General features: G+C 44.5%; 1 protein-coding gene across 5 annotated transcripts in view; it reads right to left on the bottom strand.

Moving 5' to 3' along the window:
• Positions 1-15,813, bottom strand: part of cacna1da (calcium channel, voltage-dependent, L type, alpha 1D subunit, a) — a 78,754-nt gene extending 62,941 nt beyond the window's left edge. For 4 of the 5 annotated variants that reach the window (XM_077003153.1, XM_077003135.1, XM_077003143.1 and 1 more), the window contains exons 1-3: positions 15,325-15,813; positions 12,674-13,073; positions 1,866-1,971 (exon numbers count right to left, since the gene is read on the bottom strand). In XM_077003153.1, the coding sequence (XP_076859268.1) occupies positions 1,866-1,971; positions 12,674-12,867 (300 nt within the window). In that variant the 5' untranslated portion in view covers positions 12,868-13,073; positions 15,325-15,813. The remainder of the gene's footprint in view (positions 1-1,865; positions 1,972-12,673; positions 13,074-15,324) is intronic. The other variant, XM_077003170.1, reaches the window with a different exon arrangement.
• Between the last annotated feature and the right edge of the window lie 867 nt (positions 15,814-16,680).

Raw genomic sequence — 16,680 nt, 5'->3', positions numbered from 1 at the left:
TTAAGCCCCTCTTTTATTATTATATAGATATGTTATAGTTCCAAATCTCACTGAAACTGGCTGTTGATTATTTTTATTTCTCCTGTAACTGTTTGTTACAAAAATATTTATGCAATATTATTCTCTGTATGTGTGATAAAAACAAACTCCTGTTTATGATGTGAAAAAAATATCAATAAAAACAAAAGGAACCCAAGAGAGCTGTTAAGCTGCTGACAGCCACGGGCGCTAGGACCCATCTCAGTGTGAAACTGAACAGCTGTCACGTCTCGCCTCAAATTCGTCTCCCCTCTTAGCCAAGGAGCAGACACACACAATATCACACCCGATTCATGCTGCACCAGCAGGGCACACACACACACACACACACACACACACACACACACCTCTAAATATACCACTCCAGACCCACATGATCACGTCTATTCAAACTCATGAGGGTTTAACCACCCCCCCCCCCCCCCCCCCCAAAAAAAAAGAAAAAAAAGATCACATCCCGTTATAAATATAAAACGTGACATGTTACGGATTGAGATCTAAACAGGTACTTTGGTGACATCATGATTGTACGACAGCAAAACTTGAGGAGTAAAGAGCAAATGCTTAAACATGTTCACAATGAATAAAAAGTCTTAAGTCCGCCATGAAGTAGGTGACTATACCTGTGCTGATAAGGCAGTATAAAAGACCATCTTATGGCCTGTGGGTATAAACTGTTTATCCAAGACTGGATTCTCAGATGCAGCTGGCTAGACATCAAAATGGCAAACAGGTTGTGTGCTGGATGAGTGGAGACTGATGTGATGTTTTGGAGTTTCCGTAGGCATTGTGTGCGACAGCTGTCCTGTAGGGCTGGATGTTTGTTTCTGGTGATCAGTTCTGCTGTTCTCACCACTCTCTGGAGATCTTTGCAGTTCGCTTACAGAGCAGCTTCTGTACAAGGCTGTGATGTAACCAGTCAGAATGATATCTATGGTGCATCTGTAGAAATTCATGAGAATTTTTGGAGGGCAAGCCAAACTTTTTTTCAGACTCCCAGAGTAAGTAGTCTCTGCTGTTCAGACTTCACAGTTTTGTCAGTGAGGAAATACGAGGTCATCACTGACATGAACAGTGAGGAACCTAAAACTGCAATGTCTTTCCATGGTGGTCTATAGGAGCATGTTCTCCAACCTTCTGTAGTTTCCTAAAATCGGCAATCATCCACTTTGATTTGCTGACATTCTGTTGATTTGCTTACTAATGTAGTTTATGTAGTCTGTTGATTCATTGATGGCACCTCCAGTGGCCTCAGGAAATATCTGACAGTCAGTAGTGTCAAAGCAGTCCTGGAGATGGGTGGACTTCCTGTTTGTTCAACAGAACTGTCCAGCTTGATCCTTTGGTTCTGTGCAGGTAAAAGCAGAATGTGGTATGCCGGAAGTTGATTGGGCATCTCACACAGCACTAATTCTGAAGTACGCCCAGACAGGGCCACTTACATCCAACTACTGACCAGTAACCTACCACTCAACAACATGGAAGCTCCTGTCGGGCATTGTTATGTCAAAGACGAGAAGACACGTGGCTCAGTACATGAGTGGAGCCCAGAAAGGCACTGGCAAGAACACAGGAGGAGCCAATCACCAGCTCCTGGTAGATAAACCAGTCACCAGAGGAGCCAATCACCAGCTCCTGGTGGATAAACCAGTTACCAGACACTGTAGGACCAGACAGACCAACATGTGCTCTGCCTTACTACTGATGTGATCTCCCTTCAATTACCTGACTGAGGCACCATTACTACTGTAAGTGTAAAACTGAGGCCATGTGAGGTTAGAACATATAACATTTAAAAAGTCAAACATTAAAGGTTGTGTACTCACAAGTCTTTGGTTGATTGAGTTTGAGTCATCCTCAGGAAAAGGGGTGCCGATAGCTAAGGCCATGCAATTTGCAAAAATGGCGATTAATATAAAATTATCAAATACCCTGTAAATGTAAGGTTAAGGAACATACACTTTAAGGCACAGACAGAGATATTCAAAGTCAGAAGCAAACAATCAATCTTGAGGACTGTAATCAGTAAATAAGAGCATTTGGACATCTGCACAGGATCTATGATCCTCTACTGCGTGTGCATTGCTATTTTTTTTGTTGTTACAGACTTAAACAAGACCTAGCTACAAAGTTACTGACACCTTTAACAGAAACACGTTTCATTCTAACAACATTATTCCAGAGAGTTTTTTTTTTTAACAAGCGAGCCAATAAGACATTATCTGGCACCCATAAAATACCTGGCAAAAAGTTTACTAGTGACAGAACTTTATTTCTCAATTTGGGAGATGTTCTAGGTTGTTAAATTTTTCAGTTAGCTTGATAATTTAAGTCTCTCAGTAAACTTTACAACTTGTGTCAGTTGTAAGGAATACCTTCATTTGGATTGACTGGTTAGCATACTAAGTTAAATTGGCAGTTCTTAATCATAGTTCTTGTTCATTCCCAACTGAAATAAATATAATGAATATAACTTATTCAACAAAAATGAAGTAAACGGGTAAGGTCAAGAAAAGGGTGAACAGGACGAGCAAGGTGCGTTGTGTTACAAAATGGTAAGGTGTGATAAAGTGGTGTCAGGTGTATTAGAATGAGGTCAGATCTCTTAAAGCGTGTCAGGTGCATTAGAATGGGATGCATTAAATCAGGTGCATTAAAGTGGGTCGGGTATGGCAGGTGCACCAGAGTATGATCATGTGCAGTAGAGCTGGTTCAACTGTGTTACAGTGAGGTCTCAAGTGTGATACTGTGGGATCTGGAGGGTTAGAATGGGTTCTAGAGTGTGTTAGTGTATAGGGTGTATTATAGGCGGTTTGGTGTGGGGCTTACCCATCTTTTACACAATGAACTGCGTATGAATGTGACAGCTACACTGTCTCTGTGTTACTGTATATTTCTCTGTGTTACTGTATCTTTGTTACCTTGTTACCTTTCTCTGTGTTACTGTATCTTTTTCTGTTACTATGTTATCTTTCTATGTGTTATTGTATCTTTGTTACCTTGTTACCTTTCTGTGTTACTGTATCTTTCTGTTACCATGTCATCTTTCTGTGTTAACGTGTTATCTTTGTGTTAACTTTAACTTTTTTCACTTTAACGTGTTATCTTTCTCTGTTAATGTGTCTTCCTCTGTGTTACTGTGTTATCTTTCTGTGTGTTACTGTATCTTTGTGTTAATATGTTCTCTTTCTCTGTTATCTTTTGCTATATTAAGAAAGCTTGAAGATGCTGTCATGCATACAACAGTTTTATTGATAAATCTTTGTCTAAAGCTATAGCAATACATAAAAAACCAAATGTTAAGCCAAATGTTCAGACTGACAATGAAAGTTTCTTGAGCTTTGCCTTTTAGAGAAGTTATCAGACTGAAATAACGTATTACCTGAATGAGCAATCTTGCCTCATGAAATAGCTCCTGATCTTTCTACAAGGATAGCCCTCTACATAAACATGGGACCGAAGTAGACTGGTAATCAAATAGGTTGCAATTATTTAATGTTACTACCAATAGAATCATTAAAACTGAAAATTGTATTCATAAGCTTAGTTTTCTATGCCTTGCAGAGAATCAATAATTGCTTGAAAATGTTCACTGTGCTTTGGGCAGATAAATCTTTTTTAGTGCTTATAACTGCTCTAAATTTGATACATGGTTAAAAGTGGGTTATGCACTATTTTAAACTATTCTGAACTTCAAATCACCATGACTCTGATGCCATTATGAGATATTAACTTTTTTCAACAGGGTCCCTTTTCATGATACCATCCAGAAGCATATCATGGAGAGTAAAGAGACTTTATCTTGGGGAGCATCACCTGTCCCACAGCCTCTGTATAATCCACCAGACTCTTCCCGCTCCTGTGTCCTGTTATAAGATATGATGGGCTCAGCATGAAGGCTAATCTGCTCCCAGAGTCAGGCTTTACAACGAGTGTTAACACAAAGTTATTTAGCCTCTTGCTGAACTGCAAACAGCAACGTTCTCTTGAAAACTAGGCTAAGTGAGCACACACACACAGACATACACACACACACACACACACACACACACACACACACACACACACACACACACACACACACAAACACACACCTGCTCATGGCTCAAATTAAGGTGCTTCTGGCTCCAGACTGAAGACCTGTCCAGCTCTCTTATGAACAGGTTTTCTGTCTGGACCTTAGTAACAACGCTGGGTTGGATTTTTTCTAAGAATAATATTTTAATGATAATGAATTTGAATATTTGAATAATATTATTCTAATGATAATGAATTTGAATATTTGAAGAATTGTAACGTATTGAACAGGCAGAGAGGGATCCAAATGCGGAAGAACACCGCTTTTATTGAAATGAGACGCTGGTACAAACACAGGCAGGTGAATCACGAGTACTAGGATCAGTAGTAACAGCGTTTTCTTGGCGTGGTGAGGACGGTCCAGGGTCATACCGGGGGAGCAGAAGTCAGGAGGTACAGAGGGATTAGGCAGGAGACAAGGTCGGGGACGTAAGCGAGGGTCAGGACACAGGAGAGCAGACAGGATATAGAAAGGCTTGGTACGCGGCATGAGTCGGCAATACTTCGCAACTGAGATGTGCTGGTGAAGTGCTTAAGTAAGGCTGAAGGGGGCGTGGTAATGAGGGGCAGGTGAGGTTGATTAAGAAAGATCAGGTGGCATTCCTGACAGTACCCCCCCTCAAAGGAGCGGCACCTGACGCTCTACGACGTGCTGGGGGGCGACCGCGGCGCCGGGGGGCAGGAAAGTTAGGATGCGTAGCGTGGAAATCAGCGATCATCGTGGGGCAGAGGACATCCCTTGCTGGAATCCAGGCCCGTTCCTCGGGGCCATATCCTTCCCAATCCACTAAATACTGCAGACCACCTCGCCGGCGCCGGGACTCCAAAAGCTCCCGGACGATGTACGCTGGACGACCGTCGATCTCCAGAGGGTCCGGAGGTTTATCATACACAGGGGGCACGGTGAATGGGCTGTAGTGAACCGGTTTCAGGAGAGAGACGTGGAAGACAGGGTTAATACGGTAATGTGAGGACAAAAGAAGCTTGTAGGTAACGGCATTAACTCTGCTGAGCACTTTAAATGGACCGATGTACCGTGGACTGAGTTTTTTACATCGTTGCTTCAAGTTAAGGTTCTGTGTCGACAGCCATACTCTCTGTCCCGGGTGGTAAATCAACGCGGGGAGACGACGACGGTTTGCATTGAGCCGGCGTGTGTGTAGGGCACGCCGCAAGTGTACATGCGCTAGCTCCCAGGTACGGGCACTGTGTTTAAACCATTCGTCCAGGGCGGGGACATCAGCCGGTGTCTTGTCCCACGGGAAAAACGCAGGTTGGTAACCGTATACACATTGAAAGGGTGTGAGTTTGGTTGCGGTGTGTATAATGGAATTCCGGGCGTACTCTGCCCATGGGAGGTATTTATGCCAGTCGTGTTGAGAAACGCAGTATTGTCGGAGAAACCTCCCTAACTCCTGATTGTAACGCTCAACCTCTCCGTTAGACTGGGGGTGGTGGCCTGAAGTCAGACTCGAGACGTAAACTGTGTCCCTCTATCTGAGACGATATCCTCGGGTAAACCATAAATACGGAATACGTAACGGAAGAGGTTAAGAGCTGTATCCATGGCAGTGGGTATTTTGGGGCAAGGAATGAGACGGCACATTTTAGAGAATCGATCTACGATTACCGTAACAACAGTATTACCTCCCGATGTGGGCAAATCTGTCACAAAGTCAACCGCAAGGTGCGTCCATGGCCGGTGAGGAACAGGTAAGGGAAGGAGTTCTCCTGCTGGAAGTGCACGGGGAGTACGGGTCTGAGCACAAACGGAACACGCCAGCACATAATCACGAATGTCATCCTCCCAGGACGGCCACCAGTAATGCTGAGAGATCAGGTGTCGTGTGCGTGTAATACCTGGGTGGCCAGTGCCCGCCGTATCGTGTGCGAGTTGTAGGATGCGTCCCCGAAGGGATACGGGCACGTATTGTTTCCCCTCCGGACATTCCACCGGACTGGGTTCAGTGCGCAAAGCCTCGTCTAATTCCTCTTGTACTGCCCAGCGAATAGCTGCGAGGAAACAGGACTCTGGCAGAATACGTCCAGGTTCATGAGTGGCTTCATCCTTTTCGTGGATCCGTGACAGGGCATCGGCTTTGATGTTCTTTGACCCGGGTCTGTAAGAGACAGTGAAACGAAACCGGGAGAAAAACAGTGCCCACCTTGCTTGTCGCAGGTTTAGACGTCTGGCTGACTTCAGGTATTCAAGGTTCTTGTGATCAGTATACACAATGAAGGGGTGTTCCGCTCCCTCTAACCAATGACGCCACTGTTCGAGCGCAAGTTTAATAGCTAGGAGTTCCCGGTCTCCCACGTCGTAGTTCATTTCCGCGGGGGTCAGCTTTTTGGAGAAGTAGGCGCAGGGGTATAGTTTCGGCGGGCTTCCCTGCCTTTGAGAGAGAACAGCGCCCACTCCGACCTCGGAGGCGTCGACTTCCACGATGAACTGGAGTTGGGGGTCAGGAAGGTGCAGAATGGGGGCTGACGTGAACGCCTTTTTGAGGAGTGAGAATGCCTGTTCCTCTTCAGCAGTCCAGGTGAATTTCCGATTCCTCCCTCCCTTTAAGAGATTAGTGAGAGGGGTAGCCAACTCACCAAATCCTCGGATGAAACGGCGACAGAAGTTAGCGAATCCCAGGAATCGCTGCAGCTCTTTCGTGGAACGAGGGGTCGGCCAGTTTAAGACAGCTTCTACTTTCTGCGCATCCATGGAGATCTGGCCAGGGGACAGCGTACATCCTAGAAACGTCACCGAGGAGCGATGAAATTCACATTTCTCCGCCTTCACGTAAAGATTATGCTCACGAAGGCGTTGCAAGACTGCAGAGACGTGTCGGCTATGTTCTGAAGCAGACGGGGAATAAATCAGGATATCGTCTATATAAACGAACACGAAGTCATCGATCAGGTCACGGAAGATGTCATCCATAAACGCTTGGAACACTGCGGGGCTGTTAGTTAGTCCATACGGCATTACTAAGTACTCGTAGTGCCCTCTGGCGGTAACAAAGGCTGTCTTCCACTCATCGCCCTCTCGAATACGGATCAAGTTGAAAGCGCTGCGTAAGTCCAGCTTGGTGAACATATTCGCCCCCATCAGACGCTCTTGGGAGGCTGTGATAAAGGGGAGAGGGTAAGCATTTTTCGTCGTTACAGCGTTTAAGGCGCGATAGTCAATACAAGGTCGTAATCCCCCATCCTTCTTCTCGATGAAAAAGAAACCAGCAGCAACCGGGGAGGTGGATGGTCAAATAAACCCCTTCTGCAGAGCCTCGGTGATGTAGGACTCCATCGCCTGATCTTCAGGGCGTGATAGAGGGTAAGGTTTCGTCTTACGAGGTAAGGGGGCTCCAGGCAGGAGGTCGATTGCGCAATCACAGGGACGATGAGGAGGCAGACGACAGGCACTGTCCTTGTCGAAGACGTCAGCGAATGCGCGATACTGCTCAGGGATGACGTCAGAGAGAGGAGTGTCGGGGCTTTCCACCGAGGAGGACCTGAGTGGTAGGTGCATGCACTTACTAAGACAATTTTCATTCCAACGTACGAGTTCTCGCTTCTTCCAGGAGATTTCAGGGTCGTGCATTGATAGCCACGGAAACCCGAGTATGATGGGATCTCGGGGCGTGGATATGAGGAAGAACTCTCTCATTTCACTATGGAACAGACCTACCCGCAACTCTACGGGGCAGGTACGTAGCGTAATCACGCCCTCTCCTATAGGCTGTCCATTCAGTGAATTCACTCTCACGGGGGGATCTATAGGTACGGTGGGAAGGTGTAGGTGGTAGGCGAGGTCCTGGTCTATAAAATCGCCCGCTGCACCCGAATCAACTAACGCAGACAGGTTAGTATTTATGCCGCCCCAAGATATTTGTACGGGTAAGCTAACTTGACTATACTTCAGTAACAATCGGCATGTTAGTGGGGACCTGCCCAGCTGCACGAACTCGTCTGACATCTGAAGACTCGGAGCACATACATTGGAAGGTGGTGCACCAGACGCAGCGACAGGAGCATCAGTCTTACTGGAGTGGTAAGTCAACAACAACTTGTCAACGTTAATCGACGCTTGAATAAACTCTGATAAAGTGAGGGCTTCACTACGACAGGCGAGTTCAACCTGGATGTCGTCTCGCAGACCACGGCGGAAAACCGTTTTCAAGGCAGATTCACTCCAACCGCTTCCTGCAGCTAGCGTACGAAACTCCCTAGCATAATCGGCAGCACTGCGTTGTTCTTGTTTGATTTCGTAGAGCCGATCTCCCACATCACGTCCGTCCACGGGATGATCGAAAACAGCCCGGAACACTGCGGTGAACTGACTCTCCAACTGGAGGGCAGGGTCCTGGCTTTCCCACAACGCTGTACCCCAGGCGCCTGCTACTCCCGTGAGGAACGACAGGATAAAGAGGACTCTGTGTAACTCTGCCTGGAACCGGGCTGGATGATACGTGAAGTATATGGAGCATTGCATGAGGAAATTTCGACAGCGATCAGGAGATCCATCGTAGCGTTCAGGTTCTGCTGCAGGAACACTCACGGAGGTGGGAGCAGAGGTCGTGACAAGGCGGACAGCCTCCTGAAGGGTAGCGATGTTAATTCCCTGACTCCGTATGATATCCGTGAGTTGGCGGACCGTTTCAGTGAGAGTCGCGATGGTTACTTCTGCTGGATCCATTTGAGGGCGAAGTATTTCTGTAACGTATTGAACAGGCAGAGAGGGATCCAAATGCGGAAGAACACCGCTTTTATTGAAATGAGACGCTGGTACAAACACAGGCAGGTGAATCACGAGTACTAGGATCAGTAGTAACAGCGTTTTCTTGGCGTGGTCAGGACGGTCCAGGGTCATACCGGGGGAGCAGAAGTCAGGAGGTACAGAGGGATTAGGCAGGAGACAAGGTCAGGGACGTAAGCGAGGGTCAGGACACAGGAGAGCAGACAGGATATAGAAAGGCTTGGTACGCGGCATGAGTCGGCAATACTTCGCAACTGAGATGTGCTGGTGAAGTGCTTAAGTAAGGCTGAAGGGGGCGTGGTAATGAGGGGCAGGTGAGGTTGATTAAGAAAGATCAGGTGGCATTCCTAACAAGAATGTTATTCTAATGAAAATGATTTTGAACATCATATTCTAAATATTAACCTAATTAATATGGCTATTAAAATCCTTTAATGAATGTGACTAATTAATTTGTCCAAGAGAAAGCTGATTACCATTCAGTAATATGCCTTACATTTATGAGGTGTGGCTGTCAGAGACTGACTGGATCAGTATGTTTATGTTGAATTTTGAGCTCTTGTTCTTTTGACTCTATTTCTGTCTTCAACTTACAATATTAAAAAAACTGACCAGTTCCTTATTCATCACCCTCAAAATATCCCACAGCAACGGGATCCTCCTGACCACGGTTGTGCTATTCTATCACAGTTGTGCTATTCAACCATGTGTTGCTATCCTCTCCAAAACGATAGCAACACATGGTTGTCACACTGCAAGTTCAGCACTCCATGCAAATGTTACAGGGCACCTTTCGTCTGTTGCTGTCACATGACCCTTTTTTGTAGCTGCTACACAACTGAACTGTGGCATCTCAGTGGGAGGAGAAAGACAGCAAAGACAGCAAACCTTAATCCTGGAAGAAAAAGCAATGTTATGTTTTGACTCATGTACAGTTACCCAGTAATTACAGATCTCATGTTTTTAACAACACAGGATGCTATAATTACTGCTACAATTATCACTCATTTAACTTTTCAGCCATTGATGCCAACAAGCGAATTCTGTATTCACAACCACAGCTGGTCAGTGGGCACTGAACACAGTGCATTACTGAAATTTTGTTCCACGTTCATTTGTTGGAAAACAAAACTTTGCCAAACTGATGCGTTGACAGCCCTCTTCTCGACAAGTTCACCAGTTTTTCCCATGAGACAGGAAAAACTGTCCTATCCGGACGGGATTAGTTTTTCAGGGGGACGTCTGTGAAAAATATTTCACCCTTGTACTCAGTGATAAAACTCTTGCATCCGGACAGCAATTGAAAAAACAGGAGGACCCGTGAGTTTTTGGCTTTCTCGGTCACATGACATCGCCTTGTCACGTGATAGCATGTTTAATAATGTCACACTGCCAACTCTGATGATTCCTTTTTAACTTTTAACTTTACTACTGTTCAGTTCAGCATTTAAGATCTCCGTTTAAGTTAAGCTATTTTGTTAAACCAATACAGAAAACACATTATAAAAAATCGCTAATGAATGTAAATAGCTAAATAAATCCGTTAAATAAAATAAAATAAATCCATTAAAAAATCCAGTAAATCCATTTTCGCTCGCCGCTGTCTTTACGTGGATCTCCGTGAAAACGCGCGCCCAACGTGTAACTACGGTGCGTGGCAGTGGACATATAGCTGTTTTATTAAACGCGAGGTGATGTCTGCATGTATAAACTCAGACATGTGGATCCGGACGGGACTAAAATTACCAGACGACCACGGAGTACAGCGAAAAACAGTAGGTAATTCCGCCTGTAATTTTCTCTGAGGACGTCTGAGAAAAACACGGACATGCTCGTTCCGGACGGGATTAAAATCACAGAGGACCCCCGTAAAAGAGAAAATTACCCCAGGACCCCCTGAGAAACTAATCCCGTCCGGATAGGGAGTCACACATACAGGAATTTCATTATTCCATTAGCATGTATTCTGAAATTCTTTGCACCAGATGAAAAATCTATGCTGTAATCATATGAAGCGGTGTTTAAGACACACACTCCTACATCCTGCCCCGATCTCTTACCCTCAGCACATCTATAAGCAGTGACTGAATTGTAAAACCAATTCAGAGGTGAGGTGAGGTCTCATATTTCAGAGGATGGACCTAAAATTGGAGCCACAATGAAACAACTTAAATGTAAAAAGCATGCAGTCAGTTGCCATCTCATGACAATGGTTTATACGTTTTTGTTTTTTTGTGAAGCTTTTATGAAGCTTTGCAACAAGGTTAATTAACGAGGTTAATTTAGTGTTGAAAACAGAGTTAAAAGTGAGATATTAGCAAACATGTTTTGGGATAGAAAAGCCATATAGTATGTATGAATTATATATTATATTATCAAAGCTCTAAATTATCAAACTGAACAAGGTGCCTTCCTTTCAAATACAATCTTGTGCTTCAGCATATATAAATGACCCTGAGTGAAAATTGTCACGGGACATGAGTGTGTGCCTAATTAATTCATTTCATGTTCTCAACTGGAATCAGGTCCTCATCCACTTTTTTCAAAGGACATTCCCAACGTCCCATCATTTATAATAGGGTATAGCACAACCTCACTGAGAGCTTTGTACTAAAAAACCACTCCTCACACACTGGGTTTAAACACACTGGCTTTAGACACATTGGGTATGGACATACTGGGTTTAGACACACTGGGTTTGGACACACTGAGTTTAGACACACGGTTTAAACACAATGGCTTTAAACACAATGGGTTTCGACATACTGGGTTTAGACACACTGGGTTTAGACACACTGGGTTTGGACAAACTAGGTTTAGACACAATGGTTTTGAACACAGTGGGTTTGGACAAACTGGGTTTAGACACACTGCGTTTAAACACAATGGTTTTGGACACACTGGGTTTAGACACACTGGTTTTGGACACACTGGGTTTAGATACAGCGTAACGTGGCACGGGCAAATTTTATACAAATGCAACTTGCTGCAGAGTAACTATTGTTGAGGTTGTGCCCAATGTGCTAATAAAAAATAAGAAAAAAAGTACAAATTCACAACATGTCATTAACAAAACAGCAAAATCACCACATACCATGTAACTTCACTAATCTAAAGTCTTGTGTCTGAACACAGATGAGACAAAGTCTATTACAAGTTCCAACCAGCTTAACAAAAGTTTTAACCACATGAGAGCACTGGGCATGGGTATTAGAGCTGATACCAAAATACAGCATGAAACTCTGCAGATGCAAGATATTCAGATGATATCTGACAGGACCTGTGGTGGTGTTACGGACAGACAAGTTATACTAGTTCAGTGATTCAGACCTCAAAGATTACCACACAGTCCACATTTTTGCTCCATCCAATCTTAACTGAATCAAGCAGTGCACCTGAGCCAAGTATGACCACCAGGTACACTTCTGGGAGCTAGAACATCACAAAACTGTGGACTTCAGGGTGTGGCCAGAGGGTTGTGGTTTCGATTCCCAGGCCCCAAGCCATGACAGAAGTGCCCATGAGCAAGGTACCTAGCACCGGGCAAGGGCTGCCCACCACTCTGGGCATGTGTGCACCACAGCCCCCTAGTGATCACTAGTGTGTGTGCTCACTGGACAGATGGGTAAACTGACAACTGGTTTTAAAATCACAATTGACAAATATTGCACATTTACATTTTTTTATTTTAAATACTGCACTAGGTAACGTAGAACAGACTGTGAGCCTAGTGATCAGCAGTGACAGCAGTCCCAGCTCTTACTGTTAAACCGCTATCTCGTATACTTTTTCCTAGCCATATGTAAAGGATACTTCCACTCCACAATGTTGATGCATGCCTGGCGGAAGGGGTTGTTGAGCGTGAGGCAGAACAGTGCCCTCTCTGGTCTCTGGTTAGTGTTGCCATGCTTCATGGTTTTTTCAGCCTGTTGCTTCTTCTTCTCCGCAAGGGCACCCACAGGGAGCGCCGCAGCGTCCATCGAGGCGGAAGGGTTGTCGGCACTCATGGCGCCGGCGTGGACTGACGCAGGGGTTCAACCGGTGCGGTCCTCCCAGGCGAGAGAGCGGAGGGGAACAGGTGTGGGCGGGAACAAGGGCCGGGATGGAGGCGGGAACGTGGGAGGGCACTGGGGCGGAGGGGCCGGGTTATGTCACCAACAGACTGGCACGTCACCAGGAACAGGGACACTGCTACTGCTGGCATAATTTGCCTCTGGAAAAAGGAAAAAAGAGAAAGAAACGTGTCTAAGTATATATACTAAATATATAAACACATACAAAACTACAGGCTGCTGAGCCAACATTAATAACAAATGTAGGTTCCCACACTCAAAACTAAACAGATACAATGGAGGCTTTAACATCTAAATTGCAACAGAGCATTACCTGGAAACATGGAAATCCTTGCAAGGAGTGCATTGGTCTGAACCATCTTTAAATAGTTCACGAACAACTCAGTCCAGAGGAGGAGATGACTCAATGACTAACAGTTTTTATTCACTGCAGGTAGATTGTAATTTTAGGCAGGATTATGTATTTGTCCATTACTTACACACATATCGTTTATGTAATTTTAGGCAAGATTATGTATTTGTCCATTACTTACACACATATTGTTTATGTTTCATTTATCTTATTCATTTATTTATTTGTTTTATGTTGTTTATATACATGATAAATACTTGACCTGTCCGGGTTAGCTGCGGATGGAGTTTAAACCAAGGACCACAGAAATCAAAGTACCACAGCGACAGCTGAAGTCTTGACTAGAGCCAACCCTGCTCCCCTGAGCCCATAATCACAACAGTGCTTTGACACTGATCTAAGAACAGCAGCATAGTCACCACTAACAGTTGTTTAGATTAGGACTTGGACAGTATCCGCTGAGAAAATGTTATGCCAATGTAATCAAATGACTAATTTGCATGTGTGACGCTGTTTGGAAGCATCCCATGTGGATGTGCCATGGTATGTATCCTGCAAGGAAAACACTCAGCTGGTTCAAAGTTATTTTCATTTGTAACGGACGGGGAGCACGCGCGTGTGCACATGCTCGTGCGCACGCACACACACATACACACAAATGTGCATATCATGGGTTCCCATGGGCTGGGAATATATATCATGAACTGAATCTTGTGAATCTTCATAAAAGAATATTGTGTTGAGTCTGCCCGAGTCACTGCTAGTGCGAAAAAGACTAAAAAGTGCGAAAAAAACAACGTCTGTCACTGCTGACACTGAATAAACACTTGAAGATTTAAAGTTCCAGGCAGCACAACGGACCAACCGGCCTGGCCAGCGCTACAACCAAGGCCTCAGATGCTGTGTACACAAATACCTTGTCTTGTGGAATTAAAAAAATACACAAAAGTGACTGCAAACATTTATTTTATGACTTTATACGAAAAATGCTGCAATTCTAAATACAAACATTTTGGTTAAGAATATTCCACATGTAAACCGCTGTCACTGCCATAATAAAATCGCCTAGGACGACGCATGCAGCGCACCAGATTAAAACACAAGGATAAGCGGTATGAATTCACAACTATCACGCTAATTAATAAGCCGCTCAAATTATTAAGTCCTTGAACTGCTAGGCCACGCGGAGGAGGCGAACAAAAACGGGAAAAAGGTCAAATCGACCGCATTTCCCTTACAACCAATGTCCTCTACCGTTCTACAGCAAAGGCTGTGCTTACATTGTTTTTGTTGGGAGGGGGCGTTCGGATAGGTAAAATAATGCACCTTGTCACAGTAACCCCAGTCTGCTTGTGAGAAGGCGTTTTACAGCACGCTGGATCATAAACACTGGAGACGTATAATATCTAGCTGTCCTCTTAAGAACACTTACAAATGTACCTTCAGAAAAAACAAAGCCCTAGAGATGGTTTATTTTTATACCTCCCATTAACGTCGATTTGAATCGACCGGAGAGAACAACGATGATGCAAATAGCTAGTGACATTCCCAAAAGGGATTCGTGACACTTCGACAGTAACCTTCACTTAACAAAACGGCGACTCTCCTTGACGGGCAGATACAACAGCCTATTTAGACACCAAAATATTTACAACGACAGCGTTGTCAGTGCGTGATGAAAACAAAGTGGTAAGTGGCGATGGTCAGTTTAACAGCTGGCATTAATGCGGGTTGCCATACCACGATGTTCCAGCTCCGATATGCTTCTCCGCAGAATTCACTCTCATATCTTTCATTGCGATCAGACATTACTAAGACAAGGAGCTTAAACATAGCGACCGTGGTGGCATTAAAGGTCTAACCTGAGTAAAAATGAAGGACAAAGAGACTCATACACCACTGCGATTTAGGTTGCGTGCGCTGCCTGTCCTGTATAGCTTTTCTGTGTTGTTGGAGAAGATGACACTACTTCTAAATCCAAACCCCTGGACCTGACGAAGCTCTCCAGAACCCACAAGACCTCTCGGTCAACCTCGTACCTTCTTCGAACGCTTTCTCTTCAGCCGGTGTGTTAGTCTAGTCCACTTATATCCAGAGAGAAAACTCCACCGAATCGCTGACCAAAAACACTCAGGTCCGTTCTCAAAGGGCAAATTAAAAGTCATCAGTTTGGGGCCAAGAGGGACATCTATGCTTAATTAAAACGCTCCATCTTGTTCGCGGGATAGCGAGTTTTAGAAGGAAAGTGCGCACGAGAGCATCATTTAGCGTCACGGCGTCACCGAACAGTGAAACGAGCACATCAGCGCGAGCTCCCTTCTGGTTGTCCTTCCTCTTCGTGGATGCACGAGGCTCTTTAAGTTACCTGTCATAAGAAAAGGACAATGCACACACAGCGTATACTGTGGCAGTTGGCAGGACCATGAAGGCTAGTGGCCGTGATAATGGGAATGAGCTTGTAGTTTATTTTGCTTTTCATAACTGATCCGAATACCACTAGCGCGTGTTCAGCACTCGTGTCGGCGTTAATTTCATCAAGTCATGCGCACACATCCGGGTCTTTGCAGCGTGAAAATTTATGCTAAACGAAACCAGTGTATTTGACTGTCATATTAATATCAAACTAACAGCTTACTTGTTATTACTGTAACTTGGAAGTTGCTCTTAATAACGGGAAACAACGGTTCTAACGTAATAAAATGGAACGGTTTTTCCTCAGGAAAAATAATGAAATGTGATTCTTATCACAAAATAATGTGACCCAAGTGCACCCAAGTTTAACATTACACCGAAGTGAAGGGAGAGAGAGAGAGAGAGAGAGAGAGAGAGAGAGAGAGAGAGAGAGCATCAGTCTGAAGCTACTGATTTGTAGGGGGAAATGTCATATAAAGCTAAGCTGTCGAATTGTAAATAATGTGCACAAAAATAAGGATGGACAGTCACAGGCGTGGAAAACTATGTATAAGTGTGCGCGCGCGCGTGCGTGCGTGCGTGCATGCGTGCTTGCACCAGAGAGCAGCAGTGACACTGCTCCATGTTACCATGGCTCTTGGCCAAGTGGCAAGCAAATTTTCCAAACCCACATGAAATGCAAAACAGGTCTCAGTGCTAATGGACAATCATGGGTGTGAATGACCCTACTGTAAACAAGACCCTGTTTTATAAAAGGTTTTGATAACATTTCTAAACGTTTCACTGGCATGTTTCCTGTCCCACATAGAATTTTATTTAAACCTTGTTAATTTACTGGAGCGTTGAAATACTGTGCTATCAGCTAATTATTAGCCAACTTACTACTGGAATTCACCTGGAGTCAATCATATCATATGCTTACAATTTACTTTTAACATTGATTCCAACGTAAAATAGAAATAAGTATTGATGTCGCTATATTG

The sequence above is a fragment of the Brachyhypopomus gauderio genome, chromosome 1, assembly GCF_052324685.1.
Source record: "Brachyhypopomus gauderio isolate BG-103 chromosome 1, BGAUD_0.2, whole genome shotgun sequence".
Lineage (NCBI taxonomy): Eukaryota > Metazoa > Chordata > Actinopteri > Gymnotiformes > Hypopomidae > Brachyhypopomus > Brachyhypopomus gauderio.
The sequence above is the reverse complement of the archived record's forward strand: the minus strand, read 5'-3'. Positions and strand labels throughout refer to the sequence as shown.